Source organism: Carex rostrata, chromosome 13, assembly GCF_964058835.1.
Source record: "Carex rostrata chromosome 13, lpCarRost1.2, whole genome shotgun sequence".
Lineage (NCBI taxonomy): Eukaryota > Viridiplantae > Streptophyta > Magnoliopsida > Poales > Cyperaceae > Carex > Carex rostrata.
In genome coordinates, this window is record NC_135930.1 from 8,105,920 (window position 1) to 8,129,776 (window position 23,857).

The 23,857-nt window shown below is 34.4% G+C and overlaps 2 protein-coding genes across 2 annotated transcripts; both read right to left on the bottom strand.

Moving 5' to 3' along the window:
• Positions 1-1,050: 1,050 nt before the first annotated feature.
• Positions 1,051-11,097, bottom strand: LOC144564139 (ABC transporter C family member 10-like). The gene is made up of 13 exons (XM_078313673.1): positions 11,036-11,097; positions 8,925-10,945; positions 8,603-8,706; positions 8,311-8,527; positions 7,985-8,071; positions 7,268-7,891; positions 5,952-6,116; positions 4,361-4,655; positions 3,530-3,744; positions 2,528-2,833; positions 1,870-1,933; positions 1,336-1,575; positions 1,051-1,227 (listed from the first exon to the last, which is right to left on the bottom strand). The coding sequence occupies exons 1-13, from the start codon at positions 11,094-11,096 to the stop codon at positions 1,118-1,120; spliced, it is 4,509 nt and encodes a 1,502-aa protein (XP_078169799.1). The 5' UTR covers position 11,097; the 3' UTR covers positions 1,051-1,117.
• Positions 11,098-12,616: 1,519 nt separating this feature from the next.
• Positions 12,617-15,969, bottom strand: LOC144564235 (Ubiquitin-associated/translation elongation factor EF1B protein). Its single transcript, XM_078313814.1, has 5 exons — positions 15,779-15,969; positions 15,267-15,319; positions 14,833-15,012; positions 13,694-13,795; positions 12,617-12,946 (listed from the first exon to the last, which is right to left on the bottom strand). Exons 1-5 carry the CDS (start codon positions 15,909-15,911, stop codon positions 12,818-12,820), a joined length of 597 nt encoding a protein of 198 aa, XP_078169940.1. The 5' UTR covers positions 15,912-15,969; the 3' UTR covers positions 12,617-12,817.
• Between the last annotated feature and the right edge of the window lie 7,888 nt (positions 15,970-23,857).

Genomic DNA, 23,857 nt, shown 5'->3' on the forward strand with positions numbered 1-23,857 from the left:
GTTTTGAAATAGAGTGGGGTTAAAATGCACCCTCCTTTTTGTGCTCCTAACGTGCACCCTCCCCTCGTTTCTTCATTTTTAAAGTTCAAATAGTTGATTTGAATCTACCAACGTGTTCTACATATTAAAATGTGCTTGGAGACCAAATTTTACATTTTTTGGAAATTTTTTACTATTTTTTCAGAATTTTTTATTAAACTAAACAATAATAAAAAATTCAGCACAGTGATGATTTTAAAAAATTCTGAAAAAATAGTAAAAAATTTCCAAAAAATGTAAAATTTGGTCTCCAAGCACATTTTAATATGTAGAACACGTTGGTAGATTCAAATCAACTATTTGAACTTTAAAAATGAAGAAACGAGGAAAGGGTGCACGTTAGGAGCACAAAAAAGAGGGTGCATTTTAACCCCACTCTTTGAAATATATTGATTAAGGTGGTAATCATTTAATTACAATTTATTAGAGTGCTAAGTAACAAATTTCGGCTTAAAGCGGCACTAACAAAAAGTTTATGATAATTTTGTAAAATCTATCAATTTTTCGTGAACAGCGGCTAAAATTAGTCATTTTTTTCCATTTGTTTCAATGGGCGGAAACCCCACCAGTATTTTGCTGAATTTTTTATTTGTAAAAATGTATCAATATTTTTATAAGAGGAGGGATCTATTTACAATATTTGTAAGTTATAACATCTTACAACAATTTAGTTTTGTGATTTTTAAAGTTTAAACAGTTGATTCAAATCGTTCAACATGATATTTATATTAAAATGCGCTTGGAGATAGAATTTTACATTTTTTTATTTTTTTTTACTATTTATTAAGTATTACAAAACTATTATTTTTAGACAATTTTGGACCAATGAAAAATAATAGTTTTGTAAAATACTTAATAAATAGTAAAAAAATATAAAAAAATGTAAAATTTTATGTTCAAGTACATTTTAAATAAAATGTAGAAAATTAATTTTTTTTGTAAATAAAGAAATAATATTGTAGAAAAATAATCTCTACAAAATAAATTTATTGTTTGAAATTTGAATTGTTGTTTGGGATAAAAGAATGACATAAATTTCACGTTGTTTTCATCACTAAGAGACCTTATACATCTATAGCTAGATGCTGCCATCAGCAGAGTGGGACCAGTACTCCTTGACAAGTTCCCGAAACATTGATCCCTCTGTATTCATCAGCTTCATCGGCTCATCATATTCTACTAGTTTACCTACGTGAGAGGAAAAGAAAAAAGCAGCTAGTTAATTGATAAAAAAATAACAACTGTAGATAAGGACCTACCTCAGCCCAAATTTGGTAAATAAAAATATGTGCTAACCATCACTAATGGCGAGGACCATGGTGCAATCCATGACGGTGGGGATGCGGTGTGCGACCGTTATGACTGTACAGTCTACGAACTCAGTTCGAATCGTCTTCTGAAGAATTGCATCTGTTGTATTGTCGATTGATGCAGTTGCTTCATCCAGCACCAGTACGCGGCTTCTTCTTAAAAGAGCTCTGCCAAGGCAAAACAGCTGCCTCTGGCCCATGCTCCAGTTTGAGCCTTCTTCTACAACTGTGAGGCAGAAAAAAATGCACTTAGCTGAGAAAATAATATATCGATGCAACTTCACAGTGAACTTACAGATCACAACTTTATGGCCTTCTTCTTTTGTATCAAAGCCAATATAGTTTTGATTATTATTACTTTTCCAAACCACACTTACAGTGCTGCTTAATCTCTAGAAGTAGACCACAGAACATGAGGATAAATAATTCACACGAGGAACTATAGGTATTTCAGTTTTGTAAAAGTGGCAAGTTATTGAACTTTATTTTGAAAAACACAGAAATATTATAGAGTTAGCACCTAGTGAGTCCAAACCCTGCTCCTTCTCCTGAACTGCTTCCCTAAGCTGGCATTTGTCAAGAACCTTCGAAAACAAAAACAGTAAATGAACACATGTTACTTGTTAGATAAACATTTAATATAAAACAAAATAGCCTACGAGCAGTCTGGAAAAAAAAAAAATTAATACATAAGAAATGAGAGGGATAACCAAATTTAAAATAATTTATCCTCCTTTTGTATTCTGACTTCTGAGAGAGAACCCACTCCTAGCACTATTGATGGAAACGCTGACGCATTACAACAAGATTCACTAATAATTCGAAAATCTGTTGTTTTCAACACCTTCCAACAAATAGATGAACTAAGTAGTTTTTATGAACTTTGCAAATTATTTTCCAAATTATTTGTGAATTTCATGAAAAAGAACTTATTATTTCGTATTACTTGCAAGATTTTGTTTTCTTTCTGAAACCATCAACATTTTGGTACATTTATATGCAGTGTAAAAAACAAATTATTGTCAAACTATATCCTTATTATGCCCATACACAATTTTTAGATCTCCCCAAATTATTCCCAAATTCCAAACTTGTTAGTATGCCAGACAAAAAGAGTCTAGTCAAAACTTTTACCAGTAACAAAACCACAACCAACTTTAAATTTCACTGAAACTTACCTCCCATATTTGCTGATCGGAGAATTGACCTAATGGATCCAAATTGTACCTAACTGACCCATGAAAAAGGGTCGGATCTTGTGGTATAATACCAAACCGAGATCTCAAGTCATGCAACCCTATCGTTGAAATGTCCAGTCCATCTATTATTATCTTTCCTCCTGCAGGCTCCACCAATCTAAACAAGGCACCAATTAAGGTTGTCTTTCCACTGCCAGTGCGGCCCACGATACCAATCTTGTGTCCACCTTGAAAAGTACATGTTATGCCGTGAAGTACTAGGGGTGTGTCAGGTCGGTACCTTATCTGTTGAATGAAGAAAAAATCTTGACAACTCTTAAGAGACTGAAGTAGCTTGGTAGGATATCAGCTTGTAAAAAGTTCATTTTTGCAAAGAAATGTTATATCATGCATGTGTATTCTCTTTAGTACAGGCCTAGAGAACAGAGATACCAATACCCTGGATGGTATTGGTATAGGACTGGACTTGTGGTACTTGTTCAGTACAAAACTGGCACAACTTTTGTGCTGGTCAATTAAGTTTCACTTGTATAGGACTGTAAGCCTGATTTGAAATATCATGATCCTAGATTGAAATCCTTGATTGTACCTAAGAAAGTCATATCTTGAACCAAGATGATGCAGAGAGAGGGCATGTTAAAATCTGGCCCAAGTTAGAAGGATCCATCGGGCTCAACTCGAATCTGAAACCATACTCAATCAATTTGGGACCTGACTTTCTGAAATGACCCTAACTGATTCAAACCAACCACACATAAATGTTTGCCATATACATAATAGCCTGCATACAAGGGTGGAGTCAGACTTTCAAACCATGTCAAACGTAAATGGGAGTCAATTTACAGTACTCATGACATTTTACTCTTAATTATATAGAAAATCATATATAATAGAAAGAAATTTAAAAAAAATGGGGGTCTATTGACCCCCTTCATTGTGCACCCCTGCTGGCAAATATATAAATAAATAAATAAAAGTAACCTTTAAATCTTGGATCCTGACAGTACCAATGGCCGGCCAATTAGGAGGAGGTCGGCTGTCCTCTATCACCTCTGGCGCCTCGCTTTCTATGTTCATGTACTGGTACAACCTCTCAACTGATATAATTAAATTTGCAAGGTTGCATTGATTTTGTATGAACAAAACAAACGAATTATTTAGAGAGAGGCCATACGACAGTGCCATTCCCACAAACCCTGCATCCAAATCATTGCACATTATTTATAAATGGAACATATGCATTCTCAGAAAACAATAAAAATGGGTGTTTGGAAAAAAAAAATCTTATCTTTATTGCAGAAAACACGCATAACTCTTTTATATTTGCAAAAAGCACCCAATCTGAATGGATAAGGAGTCTAACAGTATACCATTTGGTTTCTACAATTTTGACTGACATTGTAGCACATTCATCATTGCTTTATTTTTTTTTTTTATATCATTTCACTGGTTAACTATGCATCTTTTTGAAAAGAATGTTTATTTCAATTTATTATTCAAAAATGTTTATTTCAATTTATTCACATACTGATACCATCAGGGGGTTTAAACAACTAAAAAATATAATTCTAGATATAGAAGGAAGTTAGAAGGAGAAGAGTTCAGTTTGTAGAAGAGAAACACTTTTGTTGGTCTCAATATCAGGTCTTGATGATTACATGTTAGTTTATTGAATATGGGCAAAGCGGTCATTTTTAACATTAAATATGCCCATGTCTTATGACTTTGTAATTTAAAAATTACCACAAATTTCTGGTGGCAAGTCCTTCAAACATCTGCAAATTAACTTCAAGAAAACAAAAGGTATTATACCAGCGCCAAATGTTCCAGGAGGAAGCAGTGCCATGACAAGTGCTGATGAGGCCAAAATGGCAGCGCTCATGATCTCTAGCCGTTGGATCAGCCACTCCGTCGAGCTAAAATTATGCAGGTAAGGGCTTGCATTATTATCTATTAGCTCAAGGTTTTTTGCAAAGAAACGGACTTCGTCCTCAAATGCCCTTATAGTAATTGCACCAGCAATTGACTCTGATAAGTGGTTCGCCATGAGAGATTTTGTGGTACCATTTATTCGCATCAGTTCCTTTGCTGAAGCCAGGTAGTATCTCTATATTTAAACCAAAGTTAAAAGGGAATTAACCAAGCATTATATGAAGCAAGAATCTCAATTTCAACCAGTGAAAAATGGCAGACCCTCTAACAAGTCAAAAAATGGTTTGTTGGATCATAAAAATGGCGGAATGGTATAATCTACAAGAAAAGGTAGGGAAGTGACAAATAGTAGATAAAAAATGTACTAAATAAGGAAAACAAAAATTCTAAATGAAAGAAAATAATTTGTGCATTACACTTAGGGGTGCAAATGAATCAGATATTATCCGTCCGTATTTGGAAATTAGATATGGATATCCGAATATCTGTGCGGATACGGATATGGTTTTAAATTTTTAATTATCTGCATCTTAACGGTAGATATATACCATATGGTTTAATATATATTATGAAAAATTTATGTATATATTCAGGGGAGGATGTACGATTTTCATCAAGATAGGGCAAGACATTATGAATCGGATTTAAATAGCTAATTAGATTCAAATCATCAGATAATCAAGTATTAGATAAAACATGATAAAAAACAACAAAATACTATTTTTTTTTTACATAACAAATAACAACAAATATTATCCTTTTACATATTAAATAGCAGGTTTGCGCTTTTCTTTTCGAGTCAAAGAGCAGGCAGGAGAGATTTTCTTTTCATCTGCGTTTTTCTATTCGAGTCAGAGAGCTCTAATATCTATTTAATTTATTTACCAATTGGGCCCTGAACTTTGGACTGTTATAAATTTTGGGCTCACATCACAGGCCAGGGTAGGGCAATATTGTTTTTCATGGACCAAAATCCAGTCCTGTAAATTGGTTTTCGGTTTCCAGAGTAGGGCAATTGCCCTATCCTATATTGAATTGGATCCGCCACTGGATATATCTACGGATATCAGATTCGTATCCGTTTAATATTCGATTCGTATCGGTTTAATATCTGATCCGTATCCGTATTCGTCTAATATCCGATCCGTATCCAATCCGTTTGCACCCCCTAATTACAGTGATACCAACCTGTTAGGGCCGAAAATGTTTTCATTTCATAACTTAGAACTTAGGGGGCTTAAAAAACTTTATTTGACCATATCTCGACATTAAGACCCAATTCTGCTCTCAAGGAGCCTACGCTCGAATGATTAAAAAAAATAAACAAAGATCAAAATGAATTAGTTTAATTGAAAAATGCAATATAATAGAACTCTATTCTTGCAATGAAATACTCCGACAGTGCAAATAATAACAAAAAGGGTACCTTCTAGTAAAACACGTGATATACTAAGATTCTTTTATGATGTACCTGTATTCGAACGGCCAAAACAATCATCAATACCGAGACAAATAAAACTTGCCATGTAACAACAGCCAATATGCCAAGATTGCTAAATGCAGACAGTGTAGCACCTATGGTCCAGACAAAGATAAATGGCACATCCAAATCTACAATAGTAAGGTCAGACGAAACCTGCACATCAAACAAATACTTCGGTTACAAATACAAAATCAATAGAATGATGCTACATCAAATACTTAAGTTTTGAGGAACTTCTCTTTTGGGTGTTTTATTGGCTATGCTGGATATTTAAATCTGAATGAAACAAATATTAGTGTGTATGACCTAGGAGCCAATAGTAGAGAGACTGTTGAGAATAAATAGGCTAGGGTCATATACGTAAGATGTACTTGGGTTTATACTCCACGTTTGTCTAATACTCTAATGAAAGATTAATCTTTTGTCTAAAATCAACTTGGTATCAGAGAATGGATAGGAGACCAGGGTGTTTCAGGGCAAATTAGAGGAGACCTCATCCGGTAGGACAATCGTGTCTGCACCAGAACCAACACAAGTAATGCAAAGGATAGAGTAGCCTAATGACATCAAGCTTGAGGGGACGATAAACTACATGAGTTGGTCTAGGAGAGCGTTGCTGAACCTTCGGATTAAAGGACTTGAAAATTATGTGAATGGGGAGTGCAGTGAGCCAAAGAATAAGGTAGGTGCTGAGTTGAGCACATGGAGTATAATGCTATGTACCTCTTATGACTTGTGAAATTAATTTTTTTTTGTGTAAATAACTTGGTAGTGACTATCAAGTATATATTAGTCATGATATTAATCATGTGAGATCTCATCTAGATATTAACCATGTGATCTCATCCATTCAAGAAAGGGTAAATTGATAATTTCAGAATAGAAGTGCTCTCATGTGGGAGGTCTATTTAAACTTCCATCTTTTCTCTCCTCCTAATTTCAGAATAGGAGAAAGGGATCGATTTGAAGAGAAGACTTGTGATTATCCCTAGCTTGGGAAAGCAACTCTTACTCCATCAAACCTTGGTGGACATGCTTGGAGGTTTTTTATTTTGGAAACTTGGAGAAGAAGACACAAGGCGACGCGGTGCTAGCACCATCTCGCTCCTCTCAGTAGAAGAGATGTAAAATCTATGCTATCTTCTAGTTTAGATGTGGTTTGATATTCATTCTAGAGCAGATCCTTGCAATGAAAGTAAGAAAAAAATGGAAATGCGTACCTTCTTGCGTGTGCTAGAACCCTACAACAAATACAACCATTAACAATTATAAGAAAAAGACTGTCAAAAGCATATTTGCCTCACCCGGCTAAGAATTCTACCAAGAGGGGTAGAGTCATAAAATCCCGTTGGTGCACGAAAGAGTGATATGAGCAAATGGGAGAATAATGACTTGGATGCCTCTAATCCAAGGACAACCACAAAGAGAGACCTGAAGAACAATATGAAAAGTGTCCCAAATCCAATTCCCAAATAAACCAAAATTAACTTCAGTGTTCCGACATTCGGGTTCTGAACATTTGCAGCCATCCATGTGTTTTGCAAAATTTGCCCTATAATAAAAATCATATGTGCCAGATTTGCAAGGAAAAAATATAAATATCCCTTATTCTGTCCCAAATATTGTATGTATGGTTTTAGACCTGTATTGCCCCTCTCTCTCTCCTCTTTCTTTATCAATTGATATGATCCACCTTCTGACAACTTCGAATTTTCTTTCTGGTGCACATTCTTTATGGTTCCCCCTTCAATTTTAATTATCTCATGGCCGCTGATGATTTCATTTTTATTATTTTGAGGGACCATGTTGTTAAGTTTCTCTATTCTAATAGTCTCTCTGTGTGCATGAACGAGATCCTGGAACTCCTTGCATGATGCAAATAATTTGTAGAAAGGGGCAGAGCGTATAATTTCTCCCTCTGACATTAACTGCAAGATAGATACTTGTTATAATTGGTCTAATCTGGTTGATTATAAATTATTTTACATAATCATGAGAATTAGCTAGGGAGTGATAATTACCATGACCCTATCAAATGTGGTTAAGAAGCCGACTTGGTGAGTAACTAAAAGAACTGTCTTGTTTGCCAGAGCTCCCATTACGTATTCCTGAAAAGGAATTAGATAAAATTTAAATAAACAGAAACAAAAACCAACATTCATGCTAATCCCATTAGTACAGAGGATAATCAGGATAGAGAAAAAAAGTTATTCTATGCTAGAAAGAAAAAGAGGAAAACTGAAAATATTCAATCTATAGTCATTTAATGAAGGAACATGTAGATAAGAATGGTTCTCGACAAATAATTGCTTAAATTGGGTTATAAACACATTTTCTAAATGCTTACCTTAAACAAACTGCTAGCAGTATGTGCATCGACCGCACTAAAGGGATCATCAAGGAGGTATGTATCTGCATTCTTGTACAGTGCACGAGCAAGCTGAACACGCTGCTTCTGACCCCCACTCAAATTGATGCCTCTTTCTCCTATTTGAGTTTGGTCTCCAAAAGGGAGAATTTCTAGGTCTTTGACCAATGAGCACCTCTCTAGCGTTTCTTGGTACCTGTTTTATATTGTAAACAAAATAAATCTTTGATGAAAGTATAGGATTCAAAGAAGATGATTGTAATTATACTACCTTTGTTTGTACATGGGAGACCCGAAGAGGATGTTCTCTTGCACCGTTCCGGTTTGGATCCACGCATTCTGAGACACGTATGCTATTTTTCCACAAACTTGGATCTACAATAGATAATTCAACCATCAGTAAGGATGGAGATTAACTATTTAATAATATATTTGTGTCTATTTTTCTCTCAACTCTCAACAAAATGGTTTCTCTAAAATCCAAATTAAAAATCACACTTTTAGTATTACTTCCCAAATGCTGTATCCAATTTACTATTTAGTATACCTAAACAAGCAACAAAAGTGATTCACCTATAAAAGAAAATTTATACCATGCCACGAGTATTGGGGACTTCACCAAGAACAGCTGCCAGTAGAGTCGATTTTCCTGAACCAACCTCACCACAAATTGCCACCTTCTCCCCAGCCTTCACCACCAAGCTCACATTCCTCAAAGTGGGCCTTGAAAGATTCTCATCCCAAGAGAAATCGCATGACTCCATCACTACCAATTTCTCCATACTCGCAAAAGCATCCTTCCTCATATTTTCAGTTTGCAACTCAGAAGCCTCCAAGAACTTTGTGACCCGTGCAAATGCAACTTTTGCCTGGATCACAACCCCGATCACTTCTGGTATCTGGCGTACTGGATCTTGTACCAGGCGAAGAGTCGCAAGAAAGGTGAAGACATTGCTCGGCTCAAGTGGTATTCCCAAAAGATAACATGCGAAGAATGTGGCTGTTGAGACAAGTACAGGGGATGACCAAAAGAGGAGAATGTTGTATGCTTTACGCAATTGAAAGGCCCTTATCCAAACATACTCCTTTTGCCTGAGTTCTTCAATAACCTTCCGAAAATGCCCCTCCCATGCGTAGAGCTTTATTACCTTCATGTTCGCCAAGGACTCAGACATGGCCTTTAGTCTCTTGTCCTGTGCCTCCATCAGCCTTGTTTGAAATTTGTGTTGTAAATTAGCCAAAGGGGCATTACAAGCAACCGTCAGAATTATCACGACCATTGATGAAATGGTTGCTAGACCAACAGCTTTGTAAAGGATCACCAAAGCAATGCATAGTTGCAAGCTTGTGGTCCAAGTTTGGTGGAACCAATACGGGAACTCCCCTATTCGGTACGCATCAACTGTCACATAGTTCATAATTTCTCCTGAAGAATGGGTCAATTTGGCTAAATTTGACAACCTTTGTTGCTTTTTATATATAGCAGCAGATACTAACGACCTAACTTGTAGGCCTAGCCTTCTCGTCCTGAAGTACCATTGCCTTTGCGAAAGGGACTCTGTGCATTTAGCAAAGAACAATCCCACAGCTAAAACATAACCTTCATATTTAAATGCCTCTTGACCCAATGACACCTTAATAAATGCATTCAGGATCATGGGGCCTGAAGACAGAGTGAGAACCTTGAGCAATGCAAAAAAGCCAGAAACAAATATTTCTCTTTTATGGCATGAAACAATTGTCCAAAAAATTGATGGGGACGAACACTTTTGCTTGCTTATTTGCTTTTTATGGTTAAATTTATCTAAGAAAATGGTGTACTGGGTTCCTGCCCGGTCTATTTCACCTAGTTCAGGTATGTCATTCTCTTCCAAAGGCTTCTCATATCCCTTCTTCATTAACGGGTTCAACCACCAAAAGGACATTATGCTAAAAAACCCAGCAGTTGAAAGAAGTGACACATTAGACTTTTGGTTCAATGGAACTGAAATATTATCGGTATTGAGAGGCTCGTAGAGATTTTCATTAATAGTTTCTTCTTCATCTCTAGATTTGTGAATTGCACAAGCAACCCAAAGAAGTGCACCTGGTAGAGACAAGATATCTAAAAACGCATCAGCAGTTAACTTCTTCTCTTTTAAAAGATAAGTGATTGAAGAACCACATGTGAACCCGGCAAATATGGTCGGTAACATGGACCAAATTTTGAGATATCTAAACCTACAGGTGAAGAGCAAGCTCAAAAGGAGTTGGTACAAGCCCAGAGAAAACATTGTAAGCCACCAGTGTGGCGCATAATAGGTTATATATCTCTTTGTAAAATTCTCTATCAACATGTAGGCTCCGAGGCCAAGATAAACAAATGCAAGACCACCATTAATGATAGCTGAGAGTACATGGATAGATGAAGACAGCCCAAAAAGCCTTCTAACTGGGACATTTGCCTTGCTTATTGTGAGAATTAGATTGATTAGAAGCAAAACAGAGAGCATAGAACTAATTGACAGCACCATTATATGGTTTATGCAAGTAGAAGAGTCCAAAATTTCCTCAAGTACACATGCACTATCCCCATAGGCACAGATGGTAGTGCCACATAAATCTGTGAGCGAACCTAAAATAATAAAAAAAATTGAAGAATTTTAGAAGAGCATTAATTAAAACAAAGAACGCCAAAGATAAAGAACTCTAATTTGGGTCTTACTTGCAAGAGAAATCATCTTGCCTGAATCCCAGGTTATGCGGTTGACATTGAATAGCTGCATCCTTTAAATTATGCAAGTAATTAAGTAAGAAAATTTCCAAGCTGAGTACAATGAAAACTTAGATTGTAACATAAAGCTAATCATAGCAAGATATTAGATCATATCCATCTTTTGAAGAGAGGCCATAACAATGTCAAATAGAGATTGCCCCGTAGAACGGGGATGAAAAAGGAGAACTGTTTTTGTGACTTGGTGCCTAATTGAATCTCAATTTATTGGTGTGGGGCTACAATTTGACCATATAGTATAGGTAACACAGAATAGCAGTTTCAAGCAGATGAAAGAAGATCAAAATGAATATGCAATCAAGATGTAGGAAACTTGAGAACCTCAGAAGATGCCAAACAACTCCTAAGATTTCTTTTCTTCACAAATAAATCAATTCAAGCAGCCACAACAATTTTAAAAATAAAAATAAAACAGCTAGTATTATATGTATATATTATATGGGAAAGAAAATTCGACATTCTACGCATACACAAGAGCAGAGCATACTATCAGTAATCAACAGTGAAGTAGTACAACATATATACGACTCGTTGTAAATACAATTTTTATTAATGGAATTGTTAATAGATATTTAAAGTCACTAATCTTAAAAGAATGATAATAAGAATTAAAAAAAAATGGTGCTTTCAAACTTATGCAAAATGTACCCTGCCTCAGTTCTGAAAAGAAAATAACATAATTCTGGAATATTCACATGCAATTTTGTAAACTAACCTCACGGTTGCAAAGCTATCAGAGTAATGTCACTCCTCTTTCCCTTTCTCGTTTGCTCTCTCAATTTCTCGTCTTACAATTGTTTGTTTTCTTTTCTGAGAACTTGATAGTATCGAAGAGAACAATACTGAAAAGCGTGACAGACATTTGGTGAGTTTATGGTCAAGTCTGGCGGCCTGTCCTTTAGCAATAGTGACTCCACACGGGGCAGCGTAAGAGCACTTTTTAAAAAAAAAAAAAAGTCCCTCTCACCTTTAACCGTAAAATAAGTCTTATATTTTCCTATTTCTTTTGGACTCTTGTGCAATAAATTCAACTATGAGTTCAGACAATGGGTACGATTTCACCAAATCTCGATTTCAGAAAATAAAAATATAGCCAATGGGTATGATTTCAGTAAATCTCGAAATACAGAAAGAACGGGATGGGGATGGGATGGTTCTGTAAAGTTCTAGCGTAACTGTGAAGATTGTAAATACCAAAACTGATTATCCTTTTTTACAGTTTATCTTATACTTTTTGTTGGTAATATATTGATACATTTCAAATAATATGAATCCGATTCAAGTATAATCCGAACTGCTCTTTTTGCCAGGACACATAAATCACACCTAACTCGATATTTTGGTAAGTTACATGTAATTTATGTGTCTCAGAGACAAACCGAGCAGGTTGGATTATGCTTGAATCAGAATCATATTATTTAATTAGTTATTATTGGCAGTTTTGTTCAAATAACACAGCCAATCTGTCTTTGTGTTACCAGAAAAATGACTTGAATAGCGAACACAAAACACATTGGATCCAAAGACTAATGATTTCAAGAACCCCGTCCTCTCAAATTGTAAAATGTATTTCTACTCAATTACAGCACAAATAGAAACAGAATACCTATAGGATTAGAAAGAAAGAACAAACAAAATAGCTCTAGGTTTAGAATAAGAATAAAATACAACCCAACTATATACAGGAAATAAGGAAATACACGTAGCAAGTTCTTAATTGTTAAGAAGATGGGCTAGGGCCTTGTCAGTGTCATTGTCATACATTGCCAAGACCTCTGCCACATTTTTAGACGTGAAACCCATTTCTTGAAGCTGATTATATCCCTTCACAAACTCCCGCACCTTCAAATAAGCCAAGTGAAAAGAGATTTTTAACAATAACTAAACTTCCCAATATTAAATTTGCTAAAATGCAGCTGAGCAAACAAGCATACAAACAATCCTTTAGGAAATTCTATTTGGTAGAAAAATCAATTTATATTTGTTGGAGCTTACTTAATAATTAAGAAAGGGCATTATTATAGATTGAGGACTGACTACTGAGAAGGGTTCTAATACCTCATGCCTTTCACACCTCATTATGTCTCATATTTAATATATTAGTTTTCAAAGTCCAAACTGTCGGTCCAAACCGCTCAACGTGATCCAGAGTAAAATATGCTTGGAGATCAAATTTTATGATTTTGGGAAAAAATTGACTATTTTTTAAGATAGGTACAAAATCACTGTTTCTACACTGTTCAAAAACAGTGATATCTATCTAAAAAAATAGTAAAAAAGTTCCAAAAATCATAAAATTTGGTCTCCAAGCATATTTTAGTATGGATATCATGTTGAGCAGTTCAGATTGACAGTTTAGACTTTGAAAACGAAGATATAAAATATGAGGTATGAAAAACATGACTACATGAGGTATTGGAACCCTCCTCTTGTAGATTTCAATGAACATAAATTGCTAACTAGAAAGAAGCCATGTTAAAAATCACAGGAGCCCTTTTTTTCTTTGAATTTTGTGGTAAAGGATGTAGGGGATATTTGCTACCTTTGATTATAATAATTCTCTTGCAAATTTGATAAAATCAAAGTTACCTTAACAGGGTTATCTCCATAATTGAGTACTGCAAATGCAACAGCATCACGTGCCAGTCCAGTTGCAACATATTTCTCCACAGCTGGATCCCCTGGAGGAGTCTACCAAAAAAAAAAAAGGAGCGGGATTACACAATGAAAATTAACAAAAAAACTCCTAAAATGAGTAACAGACGGCAAAGAGTCTGATTCCATCAATAAATTCCAACTGTTATTCTGATAACACTGTTGTGATTCAGTTTGTGAGTGTGGTTGAGTTAGGGTTGGCAAAAAAGCCCACGGCCCACCTGGCCCACCCATACCCACCCCGAGGGCGTTGGCAGGTAGCACAGGTAGGGCCTAGGCCCAAGTTAGGTCAGGCATGGACCTAGGCACAACCCTCCGGCTCTACCCAGCAATATTACGTGTAATTATGTAATATTTTTTGAAATCTTTTGTATATTTCTTGTAATTTTTTATGTATAATATTTATGAAAGTATTTAACATATATTAAGGATTACATTATGTGTTTGTTCATTAATCAATTTCAATAAACTACCTACACATATATTTTAAAGTAACCACATGCTGCTTATAAATAAAACATATAGGTGTTCATATTCAAATTAAAATTACGAAATGCAATTAAAAATACCATATAAAGTTCTAAAAATTATAATATTAAAACTCAATTATTTATTTATTTATTTCTGTTGATTTGAATTTTTTTTAATGACATAGGGCCGAGCTTGGTGGGCAGCACCCCAATTTTTAGGCCCAATGGCAAGGACTGGACGGATCAGGCCGGTCCTAAGATTTGGGATAAAGGGCTGGGTCTAGGGCTTGACATAAACCTGACCCAGTGTCTAAGTTGAGTACGAGAAAATAAGAACATTCTTTTAATATATACCAAGGCTAATAAGTCATTTGATACGCTATAGATGGATTTCACATTTGAAGAAAGGTTAGTTCATCACATCACCAGACTAAGCCCTCGCACTTTTGCATTGGATGGCACCACAAAATGATGGCAAAGGCAAACCAAAAGTAGGGACTTAAATAAAATTTCTTAATAAAGCATGGGGCATTTGAATAAAATTTCCTAACAAAATGAGAGGTAGTTCTGCAATTTGTTGACAAAGCAAGTAAGAGTAAATACTAGAGGAGAAGCTGTAGGGGCAGGAGGCCTTGAAGAAGAAGGCCGTTGGTGGCTTTCACCGACAAATTTGCTCCAATCTGGGTTCTCTTTCTCGGCCTCGGCAAGAATCCTCCTCTCAAATTCAAAATCAAATTTGAAAGTGCTTCGAGGGACATCTTGCACTGGGGGAGTCATTTGGGGCTGCAAATAGAAACCCAAAATTACCCCATGTTAAGACAATTACGAGTTCGAGGAAACAATCCTAGATCATCCACTTCTCTAAATGCATGCTAGGTTTTTGGTTGAAAATATTTTATCTTTTATGGTTCCTGATGAACTTTTGTTTCAGAAAAATACAGGCATGTACTATGATGGTCACCAAGTTTTAGTCACGTTTAATAGATAAAAAAAAAAAACAGAAACCACACACACACACACAAGCAAACACTACTTACAGGAGGCGTGATCTGATATTCTGGTTTTATCATAACTCTGATGCCCAGCCCAGCTGTGTAAAAAGTTACAATAATCAATCAAATTACAGTACCAGCAGTTTGAATATAAGATTATATAATTGAAAATTGAATTGGCATCAAGCCGTATCAACAGGTCTAAAAAACCAAACTAATTTTGAATTGGTATCAAGCCGTACTATTCACATATTTTCTTATGTCCATAAAGGTCCATTCCAATTCTAAGAATGGAGCCCACTAAATTGCTCGTAGACTCGGATAATATATCTTATTACTCTTTTTCTACTGAACCAATTCAGAAATTGGGATAAAATCCTAGGTTCAAGTGTTTAGCTATACGAATTGTCTAGTATAGTAACGAAAATCCAAATCACCACAAGGAAATAATTCAATCGAGTAGACAATCGAAGACTCAAACTCTAAAACCTAAATAGGCACATGAGGACAAGGTAGTTTGATGAGAAATTGGAGAGATAGAGAAAGAGAGACAGTACAGGAAGGAGGGGCTGCGCCAGCGGCGGAGGAGGAGACGCGGTATGAAGCGCCGGCGGAGGCCGACGGATGCGGCGGCATGGAAGCCACTCTCGGGTACATGGGTCCCGTTCGGTTTCTTAGGTCGTAATCCATCAAAGGAGAGAGAGAGAGAGAGACGACGGGAGATATATGCAAATTGCGTGTTGAATATTTCGCGCAGTGTTTCTATTTTCACCTATTTAGGGGGTAAAGATCTTAACAGAGCTGTTTTGGCTTCATGCATCGTACGGAGTAACGGAGTATAGAATTAGAACATATCTGTATATTGTTCTTGCGCTGTATGAAGAAAAAAGCTGCTCTGTTAAAACATTACCCTTATTTAGTGTGCCTATTTCTTTATGAGAAATTTCGTGTTCCTTTTCGGAATGGTCAGGTCCGCTAGTTGTCAATTATGTTAATCGTCAATTATAGCGTTGAACTTGAAGATTGTAATTGAACACGTTGAAATGTTGAGTTCTTTGCTATGTCATGTTGATGAAACCGTTATATGATTTTTTTAGAAGAAGATTGTTGCCAAATTCAATTTTTAAATCAGTGTTTTCAATAATGGTATGTATTTATAGGACAAACGGGATATCGTCAAGCGATTAATCGGTATGTGATTGATTAATTGATTTTTTACTTAAAATTTTGTATTTTCATTAAAGTTACATACATATACTTGTAATTATTAAAAATGATTAATTTAACTGATTAAACTTATCAAATAAATTTATTTTAACTTAATTTTATTGTTAATTAATAAAATTTTATGAATTTATTATTTAAAAAAACTCAAATAAGATATTAAGATGTTTCAAAATATAATACATATAACGGATACATGAAAATAATAATAATAATAATGTCCAAGTAATTGACCGTATAAATAAACGATTCGTAATAATTTGATTACCGCCAATAATTAATCAACCGATTAGTCAGACTAAACGGCAGTTTTTACAACATTGCTTCAAATATCACACTCAACTCACTTTGAGTAAGACTATAGTACTATACATAGCGCAAATTTGAGTAAGGCTATAGTATATCTTATCATAAATTAAGCATATCATTAGTATTTATAAGCATTCATAATAGGGTTTTCTTTGTAATTTTCAGTATAAGCATATCATTAGTATTTATAAATTAAAAAATAAGAAAATTCATGATAATAGGGTTTTCTTTGTAACAGCTTGCGTGTAATGCTATGGCCTTTGTTTAATTCACCTTTTTATATCATATCTACATGGAGTCTGTATCCTCTGAGTGTTTAAAGGCCAAGAGATAGCAAGAAAACCAAAGGAAAAACAATGAAGCACAAAATCGAGGGCAAAATTTCCAATGTATTTTTTTTTCTTTTCAGGTATATATGTCAGAAGAAATGGAAAAACCTAGATTCTGGTAAACAGAAGTGATTGCACTTCTATCTTTGGATGATAATTTTATATCAAGGTATATAATCCTAGGAACCAGTGGTTTCAATTTAGGTATAATTCCTTGCAGTTTGATTTTGATTGAATCTTCCCTTTTTCTATAGCATGGTCCTGCTAATTGGCTAAAGTTTGCAGCATATATATATGGATTTGATAATATAGCTGCTTATATTATTTATTAATATTTATGACTAGCAGTTAATATATGGTGTCTTTTGGTCCTGAACCTGTTTCTTAAAATAAAATAAAATAAAATGAAAAAAAAAAAAATATATTGAATGCACACATCATGTACCGGCTAAGAGTATTGAATGCACATCATGTTCTAATTAAATTAAATACTTCTTATTTAACTATAAAAAATGTTTCTATTTTTATAAAATAATAATTAAGAAGAAATATTATATTATTATTTAATATATTTATTTAATTGCATTATTGATAATATATTAATAAAAAAATTGTATAATATCAAATATTTTAGAAAGAAAAATAGAATTTTCTATAACTAATCTCACGGTACAATCGAACACTTAATTCAACACATTCCCATAATTAATCCCGTGTGTACCCATACTTGTGGGTTCCCACTTTTTCAAAAGTGAATTCTCATTCCCGTCAAATCTCATCTCATGTAATCCCATGACATCCGAACAGGCGCTAAGGGAATGTTATTGCATTTGGTTGGATCCTTCAAAAGGGGAAAATCATATTGCTTCTTTTATCATGTTCAGTGTACTCAGTTGGATAATTTGAAAACTTAGAAATGAGATGTGTTTTCAACACTCCCAAAAAATATTTTAGAACAATTATTTTAACTAATTATATCTTTGATCAAATTGGACACGAATAATTAAGAGATATACCAAAAACTTGGTGCATGCATGGCTATTCCACTACATATCTGAGATCCCAATAACACTCAGATGGTGGTATATCAGAGACCAAGTGAGGAAGATGATTCCTCTTGAGTACAGAATGACATTGAGAAGTTTGTTGTTTATGGGATGTAATACATATTAGTTGTATCTCAGCATTATCATGTTTTTGAATCTAAACAGTAGCTGCTATTAGCAAGTGTTATTTCTGAACAATTTATATATGTAGCTTTAATTCTGAACAATTTAGGAAGCTTTTGAACATTGGTCCAAGGATATTTGTGATATTATAACACACAATCCTTTTGATTTAACTGGTTAGTGGTTACCAAGTTTCTCTAATAAAACGGACATATTAATATGGAGAATTTTCAGATCAAGTGATTTTCTAAATATCTAAAAAAAATAGTAAAAAAAATTTCAAAAAATATAAAATTTGGTCTCCAAACACATATTAATATGGAGAACAAGATGAACGGTTCGGATCGACCATTAGAATTTGAAAACTCGAATATAGAGCCGTAGCACGGTAACAACCCGTGATATGCATAGTAACATAGACTCACTCATAACCTTTTATCAAAAAAGAAATAAGAGATCCAAAATGCAGAGTGCAAGAATATTTTTTATAGTAAAGATCGAGTTGCTTAAAATAATTTTAGTAATAAAAAATTGCTAAAATTTTGAAATCGAATATAACAGGTCAACAATTATTTATGATGTCACCGAAAAGTTACAAGAACTATGAACTGAGTTATTCTGTTATTGTCATTTTCAAAGATTAATTCTTTGAACTAGGCTAATTAACATTTTTCGATATTCGTGCTAAAAATGCATATCATTTTCAAAGATCAATGCTTGGTCTGATTGACATCTTCAGCCTATGCTAATATATTTATCAAAATGATCTCCAGAAAATTAATATGTAGAATATATTTTGCCAGTTGAAAGTAATTCACTATATATGTACCAACTTTTGGGAGACTTCATTCTAGAAGAATAAAAATTAATGTGATGTTCATCATCAATACCAAATATGACTAGTTGCATTTTGTTTTCTTTAGAGTGCGCATATGTCATTTGAATTCATATACTTTGTCGTGATGAGTATGAATTAACTTGTCTTGTTTTTTTGAAGGTTAACTTGTTGTCTTGTTGATGTCTTATCTCGGTGTAATGCGTCAAAGATGTGACCTGATTATTAACTTAATAAAAAAAGGAAAGGAACTGGATATCAACCTACTACATCACAACACTATTGATATCCACCAAGGCATTCAAAAAGATTGAATGCTGGAGTCAGCAAAAGTTCTTTAAAAAATAAAACAGCAAATTCAAATCTTGTCCGAGATCAGGCTGTATAATTAGGTGAATTCATATTATTTGAGGCAACTCAAATTTGAATTTGAATCCGAACCATCAATTACAAATTGGTACAAATTCTAGAACTGTTTGTTCCTTATTAATTTGCTCCGTAAATTTCGGTCAGACTTTGAACTAATTTAAACTTTATGTTACAACAATTAAAGAATGAGGAGGGTTCAAATGTACCCAAATTTTTGTGCACCCAAATGCACCATATTTTTCAAATCTTACATTTTCTGAAATTTTTGTGCACCCAAATGCACCAAATTTTTGTGCACCCAAATTTTACATTTTTTGAAATTTTTTTACTATTTATTAAGCCACTTTGAAAATCACTGATTTTACATTTTCTGGACCATTGGATCAGCCATTTTCAAAGTGGCTTAATAAATAGTAAAAAAATTCCAAAAAATGTAAAATTTGGTCTCCAAGCACATCTTAATATATAGATCGCATCTAACGGTTCGGATTGACTATTCAGACTTTGAAAACAGAGAAAAAGAATAGGGTACATTTGGATGCACAAAAATTTGAGTGCATTTGAACCCTCCTCTTAAAGAATACATACTCATAATTAAATAGTACCTGAAGCCATTCACAATGTTATGGACGGAAAAGGAAAACAAGCTTTGTCAATTTGGTTCATGCTGTTCCGGTTTTGCTCGTCGAAACAAATCAATCATTATGATCCAACGTAAGCCTGATAAGGAATTATTCTGTTCGGCAGCGTTGTTATGTAGTTTCAACGGAATTTTGGTTTGAAATTGAAGGTAGATGAAAGCGAGATGTACAAGAAACATATGGACTGATGTGGTGGCACGGTTTGAGAGCCGATTTTTAAGAGTTAGCCCAACGAATTAGGGAACCAGCATGATTGTTTTTTTTTTTTGAAAAACCACAAAGACCGAGTGGAGCATTCGGTCTCCACTTTTTTTTTTCTCCAGACCGAATGCTCCACTCGGTCTCACCATTTTTTTCAATTTTTCACAGATTCGGCCACATAAGATCCGAATAATCCTTTTATGTATATGTATAGAGAGTGACTTGAAATTTTAAAATCCAAAAAGTCGATCCGAACCGTTCATCTTGTTTTCCATATTAATATGTGCTTGGAGACCAAATTTTACATTTTTCTGAATTTTTTTACTATTTATTAAGCCACTTTGAAAATTGTTGATCCAACGGTGGCTGCTAATTTTACTGTTTTGTTAAGCCACCGTTGGATCAACAATTTTCAAAGTGACTTAATAAATAGTAAAAAATTTCAGAAAAATGTAAAATTTGGTCTCCAAGCACATATTAATATGGAAAACAAGATGAACGGTTCGGATCGACTTTTCGGATTTTGAAATTTCAAGTCACTCTCTATACATATACATAAAACATATGCCACACCGTTTGCCGCACGGAAAAGTTGAAAAAAGTTGAAAAAAGTTGAAAAAAGAGTGAGACCGAGTGGAGCATTCGGTCTGGAGAAAAAAAAAAGTGGAGACTGAATGCTCCACTCGGTCTTTGTGGTTTTTCAAAAAAAAAAAAACAATCATGCTGGTTCTCTAAAAATTGTTTTTCTATTTATGGTTTATAAAAAAATTCCGGGAAATAAGCATATATGCACGTGTGGATCTAGAATTTCTGACATGATAGGATACTAATCGGATTTAAATAACTAATTGGCACTAGTATAAAAAATCCCTTCACCGACTGTTCAAATACCCCTACACTGACTGTTATAGCGGCGTCAGTAAAGCCGGCGCCAGTGAAGGTTACCTTTTACTGATACTTGAAAAAGAGTCAGTATTGAACACAACACTGACGCTCTAAAAACAGTCAGTGTTGGTATTCAACACCGACTCTTTTTCAAGCGTCAGTGTTGAACACCAACATTGACGCTCTAAAAAGAGTCAGTGTGGTATTCAACACTGACGCTTGAAAAAGAGTCAGTGTAGGTCCTAAAAACAGTCAGTGTTGGCATAAAAATTTTGGCACGGTTCTGCTTGTATTGAGACTAGCCTCCATATTTTGGTAGCCATATAACTATTCGACATTCATTGACATTAAATAGAATATCATGCAAATAATGTAGACAACATAAATAAAATGCAACACAATTTAACAACATAACATGTTCATTCACAAAAAACCACACTATAGCAAAATTTACATAACCCATAAAAACAAAATATGCAACTGAAATTAACAACATTGTATTTCTTGTAAATAGGTTAGAAGTTGTCCAAGAAAAATATACAATTCTTGTAGTTGACTGGACTAAGCAAGGACACGAGAAGTCTAATTAATTACCCAAAATTGCTCCAATTATCGCTTGACAAGAGAGGCTTACTTCATGTGTGCTTTGACAACAAACTCAGCAATTTTGAAAGGTACCTTGCAAGGATACGATCAAGCAGTTGACCTCCTTTGCACAACCTGTATTAACAGAATGTCATTAATCACCTCCAAATATCCACACTGAAATTTGGAAAGGACTAAGCATTTCACGCAATATATAGCTCACTGGTTATTGATTCATCACTATTATAATGAAATAAGGCCTACTATTGGTGTAGAAGCACAAATCACGGAGGATTAGGACTTTTAGTTTGGAACTAATGAATAAGCATTGCTAGGAAAAAGGTGAGTCATACGGACTGATTTCTCCCATGGGTAACTCATTAACTTATCAGATACAAAAATATTGCAACTCATTTCATGTAACCATGTTTATTATGAAATATGTTATAATTATAAAATCGATTAACACAACATTGATATATTTTTTTTAACTAATTAAAAATTGTTTGGCACAGTTCATGGTAGGACTGTTCTTAGCTAATTAGCAAATTGAAGTGAAATCTTAGATAAAAATTTAACAAAAATATAAATATTGAATAATAAAAGGTCCAAAAAATTTGACCAGCTCATTTCCTTAGAATTGTAATGATAGGACGTCTCACCATCAGACAATTCATGTCTTGTTCTCTTGTTCTCATTCATTCTATTTACGAAATAGAGCATCGTATATCCGAAATAAAAAAAATGAAATACGCAGAATCAGTGAAAGTTCGAAAGGAAATGATTCAAGGATCAGACTAACTCGGATCAGAGGTAGGCAGTAGACACATCGAACAATTAGTAGTGGATCAAAAAAAAAAAAATTAAAATTCAGGAGTAGCCACTTGCCTACCCCTAAGCTAACCTAGATCTGCCAATGCATATATGTACATGAATATTTGAAGTATTTATTTCTTATTTTTTACATAAAGTAAAGTAAATGCATTAAAATTATATTTTATAAAAAGCGTCAAGGTTTTAAATTATTTTAATTATGTAATGTCATTTATATTTTTATTTCTTTAATCATTAAAATTATTTTTTATAAAAAGTGTTAAGGTTTTAAATTACTTTAATTATGTCATGTCATGTCATTTATATTTGGGGAAATTGTGAAAATGCCACTGCAAAACCGTGGAAATGTGAAAATGCCACTCCGAACTTTGAAATTGAAAAAATGCCACTCCAAACTACAATAATTCTGAAAATGTCATTATTGTTGTATTCTAATACTATTTTTATTAAGAATTAATTGAAAAATACTGTTTTAGTATATGTATTTATGTATTTCCAATTTTGCCCTCCATACAATTGTGAAAATGTCATTATTTGCCACCGTACCCTCCAGTTCAGGCTGTTCCTCACGTCTTGACCCTCCCGATTTCTTCTAAAGGGAAATCAAAGGCTGGTTTGGATTTGGGCTCGGATTCTAATTCGGATTCCTCGACCGTTATGCCTCTCTCTCATGCTCTCTCGTTTGAAGATGACGAGGAGAAGTTGAACACGAATACTTCAACAGTTACGCCATTGACGCACGATCTCTCAGTTGAAGAAAAACGAAAAGAGCAAGAACCTCAATCTATCAGTAACGCCATTGACGTACGATCTCTCAGTTGAAGAAAAACCCGAATTTTGATGACCGACCTGGTCCAAGCAAACCAGCGACCCCACCCATGCCGGTTCAAGAGAGCTCTGCTTGGGAATTCTTTGACCCTTTTTCCAATTATGATGAATTCTTGGAGAGGTATGGGAATTTGAACTCAAATTCAAATTCTTATCTTAGCAGCCCTGACTTGACCAGAGTAAGGAAGCAAGAAGGCATCCCTGATTTGGAGGATGAGATTAACTTTGAAGAAAAACAAAAGGAAAGAGAAAGAGAAAAACAAAAGGAAATAGAAATAGAAAATGAAAAACAAAGGGAAATAGAAACAGAAAGAGAAAAACAAAAAGAAAATGAAAAGGAAAAGGAAAAGGAAAAAGAAAAAGAAAAAGAAAAAGATGGAAAAGATAATGGTATATTGGATCCCCCTATCAGTGTCACCATGGAAAA